Genomic DNA, 11,080 nt, shown 5'->3' on the forward strand with positions numbered 1-11,080 from the left:
TTGTCACTGGTGTTTGGGTCCAAAAAGTGACTGAGGCAAGCAGTGAGCCCCAGAGAAATGGTTTCTTCTCCTCTGTCTCCAGCCCAGCCCAAGTAAGTGGAGGCTTTGCTGGAACAGACCATGGCCATACCTCTTTCTCTCGTGAAAGACAATCTGGGCACATGGACAGCCAGAGCTTGGCCCTATCCTGCAGCCAGGGAACTCACACAGCCCAGCTGACACTCAGGAAACCTCTTGTGATCAGGGTGCTGGGGTGTCCCAGCTCTGCCATGCTGTGGGCAGCCAAGGCACGAAGGACTTTTTAGCATTTGCTGTCCTCACTGTGCAAATGAGAGTCAGGAGAGACACGTACAGCTTTGCTGAGAGGCAATCTGCACCACACATGAGGGGAGCAAAGAGAGACAGAGATGGATATGTGGTCTCCTTCCCACAGTGTGCAGCTGCTCACTCATTGCACAGAAATGCTTGACTTTCATACCACCCCACATGTAAAACTCCTTCCTACTTCAAAGGACACAGGATTGACCCTTGAGGTCAAAGTGTGTCCCCAAGGTACAAGCCCTGAGACTCTCATGAGAGTAAGTGCAGACTCACTTCAGTCCAACCCTGCTCTGTTAACACCATGAAAACCTTTCTGCTGGTTTGGACACAGTAGAATCAAGGCCTTCAGGCAGCAGTTCTCATGGATTGCAGGAAAAATATAAAACTTTCCCTTTAAAGATCCCATGGGAAAAACACAGGAATGGTAAGGGGTCACCATCAACTTAAAAACAGCTTAACATTTGTTTCTCTTAAAAAATAAGCTCTTATGAAACTTCAGAGCACTATAAACACTCCTCTGCTGAAAACACTTTGAAACAAATAAACCTTTGCCTGCAGTGCCCGCAACCCAAATGAGCAGCATTCCTGACCCTCAAAGCCAGCAAGGCTGTGGCCCACAAGAGAAGCTCTCAGTGGGTTTTTGCAGCCCAGCCCAAGAGCTGTGTGGTCAGGAGAGCTGCAAGGTTAAAAGTGCTTCCTTTTCTGTGTGCATGTACAGTTGCCAACATCCGAACAACACAGGGTTCACGATGCTGCCAGGGCTCTGACCCTGACACTGCGTTCATCCGAAGGAGAAGCGATACATGGTAAAGCTGCAGATCCCACAGTGCTCTTCTAGAACCACAGGGTATTTACTTAGGCACTGCAAGAAAAGGGAAGGGGGGGAAATGGGCAAAACACGGAGATTCCAGCTCTACAGTACTGGCTTATTAGTGTAGAATCACTGAGAGCAATACAATCACACTGACCAGCTAAGGTTACAACCCAGGATCTTTAGAACCTTCAGGATCAAGAACCTAGCGAAACTCAGATGGTGAAAAGTTGAGGTGCCCAAGTTATCAACCTAGATTTATTTTCAGGTCTTAAGACCTTTATCGTGACAACAATGGCATGCTGCCATTGCATGCAGCAGGAGGGAAGATGAAATCTCATTGAAACCTGAACTTGTTGCTCCTTGAAGCTTGCTAGGTGCAGCTAAGGGGAATCTTTCTACAGATGGGAAGCATCTGAAAGTCCATAGAGGGAAAAATCCTGGCAATCTTTTGTGGGGCATGGAAAAGGGAGCCAGTGGTATTTTCCAGGCTTCCAAAGGGCAGGTAGCTGTTGGAACCACGCTGGGCTTCTGCTGAGCTGGGCAGTTTGGGCCCACTTTCACCAATGAGGTCCCCAGACATGTAATGGGAGCCTGCAGGAGAGGACGTGGAGTTAATCCATGGTGTGAAGAGCCCAAGGAACACAGGGCTAAAAAAAGAAATGCAGAGCTGCCTGAAAGAGTATCTTGGAAATAAAAATAGTGGAATGAGAGCAGTGGGTGTCTTGTCAGTCTTGAGAAGTTCTCAGTGCCAAAGACAAGGAGGAATTGCATGCAGCGCATAAAATGAAATTGGGAGATATCTGAGGAATTCAGGCCTGTCTCTCAGCAGACTTTTCTAATCAAGTGCCTCACAGAGGATATTTCACCATGGTCATTTCTTTTTCCCTCTCTCTTATGCAGACTGAGCCAGGGCTCCTCCTTTCATTATTATTTTTTCCTTTTCAATATTAATTTTTGTTTTGCCATTTTCAAAAGAAGTAGAAACACATTCCACATAGCCCTTAAAGGCACAGCACGCTTCCTTGCTACCGTGGAGCAACCATGGCCTCTAGCCTGGGCCAGCACCTTTAAATCAGACTCAGTTGGGCTCCAGCAGCCTTGAGTTCCCCTTAGCTTTTGCCCTGCCTCTAACCAAGCACAGCTGCTCTCCTTCACCCAACTGCTCACCCCAGGGTGGGGAATTCATGAGCAAAGACCACCCTGAACAACAGCTTTTCATTCCTTGCTCCCTGGAGTCTGAGCGTGAATTTTCTAAGTAGAAACAAAGTGCTGGAGGGAGCACCAGGGAAGGGCAGGGGAAGAATGGGGGAGTGTGAACCAAACAATGCTTTGATTCTGTCCGACCAAGGAGCTGGCATTGCCTCTTTTTTATGTTTCTCCAGTTGCCTATAAAAGCTGTGTGGGGAGGGAAAAAGCAAATAGTTGCTTCCTTTTGTGTCATGTCTTCCTAATTTCTAAGATCAGGACCAAAGTGAGGCATGGCAGTGACGCCTTTGTATTCTGACTCCTCTGCATCCCTGTGCTGTGGGGGCAAGTCAGTGGATGCCCACAGATGCCAGGATGGCCCACACCCTTGCCTGAGCCAGCCAGGAGGCAGATCCATGGCAGTGCCAATGCTGATCCCTCAGCATGTGCTGGTGTTTGCTGCTGGCTTCCCCCACTGCTATGGGTAAGTCACTTCAGTCCCCTGGAGCCACCACCTCCTCCTCTTCCCCTGCCCACACAGACCATGGCTTGTGGGGCAGTGCTGGAGTGCCTGCCTGCACCACATCAGTGCTTCAGTGCCTGACTCTGCACAGCACCCTAAGGGAGAGCTCTTTACACTGGCACAAAAACAGACCACTGAACTCAGTAGGATGACATTCCCCAGCCCTAGCAATGAAACTGTGCAATTCATAACTGAGAAAAAGGAGGAAGAGCAGAAGAAGGGTAAAAACCAGGACTGTGTACTGAGCTGTCTGAGGCAGCACCAGTCTCTCCTGGGCTACAACAGGATCTTCTAAGAAGCTATGGCCAACTAATTGTAGGGAGACTCAGGGGAGAGGAAATGAAATGAAAAATTGAGTCTGAGTTATAAAAATAAGTAATTTTTATCCTACTTGCAGGAGACTTATATTAATTAAACATTATTACAGTGAATGAGATGGGGAGGGTTATTAAGTCTGGGGCTGGTGTAAGTGTTCTCTCCTGTTGCCTGAGGCTCCACTGAGCTCCAGATATTAATCTTCTAAAGCACTCAAATGCTGAAGAGATAAACACTTGAAATATGAAAATATTTTTTTCCATAGCAGACACTGTGTCCCTATGTCATGCCAAAGAATTTTTCAGATGTCCATATGGGCTGCACTTACAGCATTACCGTGTCTCTTAGAAAAAAGCTTAAGCACCTCAGGAGATGAAGAGAGAAGTGATGTGTGCATTTGTGTGGGGGTGATTTGTGTGTGGAGATGTAGCAGATTCTCCTCTTCCCATATGTTTCTGGAATACATATTTTCCTCTTTAGCACTGCCTACCAGGTGTTGGCTGCATGGCTTTCCAACTGGCTGGCGGCACTGCCAATCTGGCCAGTGACTCTGCCAGGTGGCTAACAGGTTCGCCTGAATGTTTGCATTCTGAGACGCAACCTTGCCGAGGGGAGGGCGAGGAGGAGCCCACATCATGCACAGCTCCCTGGAATCACCAGGCATCAGGGCAGAGCCCAGGACAGGTAAGATCAGCCAGCTCGCCTGCAGGAGCCTTGACTTTCACGAGCAATGACTGAGAGTGAAGAGGTGCTACGGTGACAGTCTACTGCTATAAGGAAATTGGCAAATGTTCTTCATGCCAACCGTGCCACAAAGTCAGTGAGGGATAAGGAAAGCACACTAGTCCTGGTGTGAGTTCCAAGATGTGAAGCTGAAGAACTTGGTCTATCAACCACATTGCCAGAGGCAGGCTCCCTTGCAACCCATGCCAGCACATCTCAGTGAGGTCCTCCATAAATTAGGCTATGTCACAGTCATGCAAATCTTCTGCTTCCAAAGCACAAAGAGAAAAAGAGCAAAAGTCAAACAGCTAGAAGCTGGCATTTTCAGCATTCTTAGGGCTTAGCTCATCCTTCACTTGGAGGAGACTGAAATCCAGCCTCTGCAAGCCCAGAGCAGTTGAAGACTATAGGCAATTTGAGTAACATATGAGAGAGGAAGAAATGCATTCTGGGGAAAAATCACTGGATCCTACAGAGGACGTTTGGATCAGGATGTGGAACAAAGCCTGGGCTAGCCTTCACAGTCCCATGGGGTTCAAAGCCCAGTGTCTGATTCAAGGCTGTCTCAAGAGGACAGTTAGTGCCAGCAGTCACAGTCCTATAAATAAGTCATGAACCGTACAGTAAAGCATCTGAAAGTTTCCATAAAAGAAGTTCAGCTCTGCACAGCCCTCACAACTCATGATAGCTGCGTAATAATCATTCATACTGTTCACATGGAGAAAGCCCCATCAGCTCTCTCTTCCCTGCTTTGGTATTAATCATCTTACCAGGCACAGTGTCAGGGCTTGGTTCAGAGTTGCCAATCCAGGTGCCTGTAGGCTGAAAAGACCACGTATAACCAGTTGCCAAGTCGTGTGACCAACCACAAAGGTCTTCAGGAAGATCAAAGTTGCAGTTGAAGTTTGCAGGGAGTTGGAAATCTTATAAAAAGAAATAGAAGCAAAATGAAGTCAGATTAAAAAATGACTTACCCACGAAGGGTTGCTATTAAAAAACAACCCAAAACTAAAATAGCTGGCAAGCCATCAAAACTGAAGAAAGCATGAATCTCACTCACACTGATGCTTTTAACCTATCTCACATTTCCTCAGCTCCAAGGATCAGCCTTAAGTTCTGCATCATCAAAATGTTCACACCACGTCCTGTGGCTAATCCACCAAACTAAGCAAATACAAAAGCAAGAACCAAATGCTTCCAGACGCTAATCAGCACCTTCTCTTCCTCTCCTAGAGTGGTCAATATTAAATGCCTTTTTAAATGTCAGGGAAGAGTCCTTCCTGAGTACCCCATGCTCAGCAGTTCCTGCCTGGCTCCAGAAGGAGAATCTCAAGTGCTCCAGAAACCCAGCTCCTGAGTGACAGACCTAGCCACTTGCACCAGACGGGAGCTGTCTGTCATCCTGGAGAGCTGTCACTCACTGCTTCCTACCTTCTCGTGGAAATGTTACCAGGGAAAACGTGGGGCCACCATGAGCTCAAGCTTTGGATTCTGAGTGAAAGGAGCCAGCCTCTATTTTTAGCTCTGCTATGGACTCATCACATGGTGAGTCCTTTAACTTTGGGTGAGTCCTTTAACTTTTCATCTTGAAACAGGAGCAGAGTTAATTCCCCTGTGACAACAGCTTTGAAAGCTCTGGAGAGCTTTCCTGCAGAGACAGGGCTGTGGGCAGGCAGGCACATGCCAGGAGCTGCATGTGGCAGTGAGGCAGCTGCTGGCTCCTTCAGTTGAGGGAATCAGTCACATGGCATAGAGGCTGCAGAAATGGTCTGAATCCGTACCAAGCACTCAGCGGACATGCACGTCTGAGCCTAATTATAGGCCAGGATTTTCCTGAGCAAAGAGGAAGTTTTAAATCACAGTGCCCACAAAGTGAGCGATAGCCAGAAGGAGGTGAGTGACTCAAGTGATAGGCATCAGGGGAACTTCACTGAGGGACAGAGGGCTTTTTTTACATGCTCCCACTCCAAAATAAAACAATGCAGATCATGGATCCTTTTATTCCAATCTAATCTCGTACCCTGGAGAGCAGCATTGTTTCTGCTTGGCTGTCATAAATCTGATTGTCCAGAGAAACACACTCATTGTTTTATGGAGTATGAGAATGAAAATTGTTGCTAAATCTAAGGGAAGCTGACAGGGAGGCTGGTTCCACGCTCCACAGCATACTCTGCTTGCTCTCTTGCCCTGGATTGCACCCAGGAATCATGTTCTTGCAGAGGCCGTTACTGGCCTAAATTTCCTCTCAGCAGTTTCCCAAGTGCCTCAATGGTTGTAGGGTTGCATAGGCTTATCACTAAGGCAAAGCAATAAGAATCAGGCCCTTTGAGCCACTTCTGCAACTTACACTTCTAGAGCTAAAGTACAGCGGGATCCCCATGGGAGGTGTGAAAAAGCCAATTAATGTTCTTATTTTAATTTATTTATTTTAAAACCCATTAATTTTTTATCTGGGACTGAAAGCTGAGGTGACAGAAGTCCTAGGAGCTATCTCAGAGGATAATTTTTCCTTGTGAGATTCTTGTTGAAGTCCTTGTGTAAATGCTCCAGTGCTGAGGCCCAGGCTCTGCTGTCACACCCAGGGGAATGCATTTCCTGTACACTGCACTGTACAACTAACCTTGCACAGCTCTGTCAAGCCCTCTCCTCTTCATCTGGACATTTCACAAGCTTTAGATGCTCACATCCCCCTTGCAAGAAGCAGAAGAATATGATGTCTGCTTTTACAGATAGGGATTTGAGGCAGAGAAGATTAGCCCTCCCCCAGCACTGGCTCTTAAGAAGCACAGCATGAGGTTTAAACTAACATTCAGCTTCTTCCATAGTCAGAAGAAGTAGGGAAGTGCTACAGATACCAAACATTTAGTGTACTTCTGACAGCCTGGGTGGGTGAAATCCTGCGTGGAATTAGCATTCCCCTCTCTCTACTGCCCGCACAAGGAGCTCATACTGTCCTCTAATTTTAAGCTGCTGATATTAGGGAAGATGATCCTTGAGCAGATGAGTGTTCAGGACATCAGTCTTCCACATACGTTGTGATTTACTTTCACAGTTGTGACTTCTGCAAAAGGACCCCTACATACCAGGCAGTCTGAATCACCTTCTGAGTTTATGACATCCAGCCAAGGGGTCTGGAATGGAGGTGGTTCTAAACAGGGCACTAAATGAGTTTCTTCAGGTCATGTAAGGAAGCTGGGAGAGCAGCTCTTCATGTCTTGTACCCTAGGGACCGAATTAGTTGCTATCTCTCGCTCTTCCATCCTTCCTTGATAGAACTTATCAGATCTTGGCAGATTTGTTTATGGGTTGGTTTTGTTTTTTTTTTAATCCTGGCCTATCACTAATAATATTACTCTAAGCTTTCCAGGAATCAGCCCTATGTATTGAAGCTAATGGGAAGATAAGAGTATTTTCCTAGCTCTTAACCCATCAGTTACTGAGATAAAGATGTGCTGCTCTGATACATACCCTCCTCTTCTCCACAGCTATCACCACAGTCGGTTGCTTCTGCATCAGTTGGGTATGGAGTGGTGGTCTCTTCACTCTTCAAAGTGGGCACCAGTGTCTCTGCAGTGGGCTTGACATCTGAAAAAAATGGAGTAGAGAAGCTGTTTGCAACAGACAGTACAAGAAGCCCAGGTAGAAGAAACAAAACAAAAAATCTTTTTCTCATGTTATTATAATGGCAGGAAGAGATAGAACAAGTATGCCATGAGATTTCCACGTGCTGCAAATGTCAGCATGGTTTGAACTTCAAGTGAACTGTCTTTCCATATGGGAGTTCTATGAATTTGGAATTCCCACTGAACAAGCCTCTTCTCTAGACACACACACTACTTTTTCTCTTAATTTTTTAATCTACAATCCACACTGGTGTTGGCAATCCACTTAGCTGTCATTACTGGATAAGTGAGATCACAGGCAGAACATCTTTTTCTTTCATAAAGGCATATGACACGTTAAAAAAACACAGACAACATTCCCACCAATTGTGCCAATTTATAAAACAAGTCACTCAAACCCACAAATGATGTAACCACAAACGGACCCAGAGGATCCCCTAGTGAGCTCTGGCTCACTGCAGAAAGCATCTGGTTTCACACTCCAGGCTCCTGACTATGCTTTCAAAGGGTCTCTGTCCAATTTCCCTTTCTCTAACGTGGCCCATGTGTAACAACCTCCAAGCAGGTGTCAGGGGAAATTTAAGCAAGAAAGGGAAGGATATTAAGATCAACAGTAAATGACATTAGGTTCCAGCAAACTCTCTTTTTATAGGTGCATTAAGTGGAGTACAGCAGACTTGATTCTTTCCACTTTTAAAAAGAGGCAGCTTTGCTCAGTTATGTGTGATTGTGTTTCTTTGTCGGCACCCTTCAGGATATCATTTAATAAACCCAGAAGCAGGAGGAAATGCCTAAATACATTGAATATTTTCCATAGGCTCCTTTATGCCCTTTTTTTTCCTGTTATTAAACATGTTGTACATAAACTCTCAGGGTTTTTTTAACTTTTTTTTTTTCCAGTGGCTGTCTTTTGTTCAGGATAAAATACCAAATAACCCCAAAGTCTTTTAATTTGTAAGTTCAAATTTGTTACAACCCCATAAAACTCCAAATGCAACCAAGAAGCAAATTGCAAGCAGCCAGGCACAGAAAAATGTCATAAAAAAAGAAAAGAAAAAAAAGCAGCAGGTGAAAGCAACATATCAAAAGCTGGAACTTATTTAGAGCTGGTACATTTTTTAGGTTGTTGTTCCTGTATATCAAGAGTTATAGCTGAAATGTGACAATGTGGAAGGACCTTGAAAGCCAAGTCCCATATGGGACACAGATGCTGAGCGGATGTAAATCAACAGTGTTGCATTGCCCTGGACAAGCCGCAGAAATATATCTTGAAAAATCAGTTACCATGGCAGAGCCGCAACACGATGGTTACAAGAGATAATGAAAATAACAGGCAGGACAGCGTCATGTGTGAAATGGAAAGTGAAAAAGAGAGGTCTTGCTTGCTCGCTTTCACACTCCCTCCCTGGCCCTGCGAGTGTCTGTTCGACTGGTGGTAACTGCTAATCAAAATGCAAAGTCACTGAGCAATTGAAACCAGATGTTTGGAACTTCAAAGGAGAGAAACCCAGCTGCAAGTGAACATTCATCATTCTCCACTCTTCAGAGGAAAAATTTTGGCAGGTCTTTGAAAGAAGCCAATTGCTGACTGTCTGCTTCCCAAACTGCCAGCTAGTTTGTGAGCCCAGTTATGGCTGTTACCTGTTTAACTCAGTAATTAAGATGCTTGTTGCTGATAAGAAATAGAAACACCTGGGCAGGGTGCACATGGGCTTAGACCCTTACTTGAAAATATTTTTAATCATCTTGTTTTAATCCATTTCCTAATCTTGTTCCCAAGGAAGTGTAATTGCCTGGGTTCTTGTAACCACTTTTGTAACACGCCTGGGTCCTCCCAGCAAAGGAGGGCTCTGTCTTGGCATCGTCAAGGCCTGTTGCATGTAGCCAGCCTGGATTACGCATGCAGATAATGCCGTGGGCTATCTCTGCTCCCCAGGTTGCAACAGGGATATAAATGCTTTTTATAACGTGGTGAATCCACAAGATTACAAGCCCTGCTCTGATTACAAAGCTGAATGCCTGTAGATTAATAAAGCTACGGATATTTATGACCTGGCAGTTGAGTTTTAAATGTTACAATGTGCAAATTATTACCCAGACTGGGAAATGACCATAAAGCACCTCGCCTGCAAAAAACATGTGCTGTTGCTACTGATATTGAATGATGATGCATGGACACACATCTAAAAGAAAATTTGGGCCAAAAATAGCACAAGAAGTTAAGGATGACAAACCCCTCCTATTCTCTAAGTTGGAGTGCAGTGGAAGGGCTGGCATGCACATGGCTGGAGGTCCTGTGTGACTGCCTCCCTTTATGGCAGTGGTGTAGTACTGTGATGCACCATCCAGCAATGGGCTGCAGAGATCTGGCAGCTGGAGACTCCTGGGAGCTGCAGGAAGCAGCAATGTGGGAGCTGCCTGACCACTTCTGCACAAAGCCTCAGCTCCTGCTTCTTGCACCTGCTTCTCCTACAACATCCTAAAATGTCATAAGACTTAAATTAAGATCTATTCTGATTTAAAGTTTAGATAATTTACAATGGATTGCCAGTCCAGGGGGATATTTACCACTGACTTCAAAAGTGAAAAATTATCATTATTAATAGTGTGTACATGTGTTGTGTGATTTGCTGTTAAGTGTTTGCCATGCATCTTGCAGCACATCACAGGAGGAAATGCTAGTAAAGACTTCACGAGAGGGTAAAAAAAGCTCTGTGTCTTTCAAGCTTCCTAGAATGGGAATTCTTATAAGAAAATGCCTTCTACAGATGTGTTTATAAAATGGAAATCATACCTCTTTATCACTGACATCTGGACTCCAGATTCATATGTAAGCAGATTATTAAAAAATAAAAGATTAAAAAAGAGGACAACTAGCCGCTGGCACTGCAAAGTTAGCATCAGACCCAATGACCCTTTGGGTGCATTTTTTGCTTTTGGGGATGAAACTATGGAGAAATCAATCACCACTGAACCTCAGAGGGTCAGAGGCACAACCTCTACTGATCCCAGTGAGTGTGTGAAGTCAGTTTTCATCTCTGTATTAAAAACAATGGTGGCTGAAAGGCATACCAAGTGTGAAAAACAGGTGGGCAAAAGTGAACAAATTTCCTGGGTCTTAGGGATGTTTGTCGAGATGTTGTAGAGTTAGCTCCCCAACCTTGTCTCCAAAAAGGTTTCCACACTGGGTTCAGTGAGAGAGGGACTGTTGTTTTTACAGCAAAGCCTTGCTGTAGCAGCTCAGGATATGAAGTATTGATCACTGCACTTCTGCTTCTCCTACTTTTTGTCTTACTATTTGGACTAAAAAGCCCAAATGTTCTCTAACATAAGACTGTGAAAGCCTGCACAATGTCCAGATAAAAGATCTGAAAGGGTGTGAAGAGAGTTGAGGACAAATTCTGGAGCTCTACGTGAAAGCTTGGATTGGAGTCCAAACATTGTTGCTGCATCCTGCATCGAGGCCAGTTCTTTTCAAGGTGGAAATACAAAGGTGGTGCCAAGCCACCCTACAAGTCCTGCCTTCATGGCTGCAGTCTCCCTGCCCCAGCATGGCCCAACTAGGGGAGACACAAT

At 45.2% G+C, this 11,080-nt stretch overlaps 1 protein-coding gene across 6 annotated transcripts in view; it reads right to left on the reverse strand.

The window, feature by feature from the left end:
• The window catches only part of NRP2 (neuropilin 2), an 89,807-nt gene that overhangs the window by 29,853 nt on the left and 48,874 nt on the right, over positions 1–11,080 (reverse strand). For all 6 annotated transcript variants that reach the window (XM_008634696.2, XM_008634695.2, XM_017735691.1 and 3 more), the window contains exons 11-12: positions 7,350–7,466; positions 4,652–4,804 (exon numbers count right to left, since the gene is read on the reverse strand). In XM_008634696.2, the coding sequence (XP_008632918.1) occupies positions 4,652–4,804; positions 7,350–7,466 (270 nt within the window). The remainder of the gene's footprint in view (positions 1–4,651; positions 4,805–7,349; positions 7,467–11,080) is intronic.

This window comes from Corvus brachyrhynchos, unplaced genomic scaffold (assembly GCF_000691975.1).
Source record: "Corvus brachyrhynchos isolate BGI_N302 unplaced genomic scaffold, ASM69197v1 scaffold255, whole genome shotgun sequence".
Lineage (NCBI taxonomy): Eukaryota > Metazoa > Chordata > Aves > Passeriformes > Corvidae > Corvus > Corvus brachyrhynchos.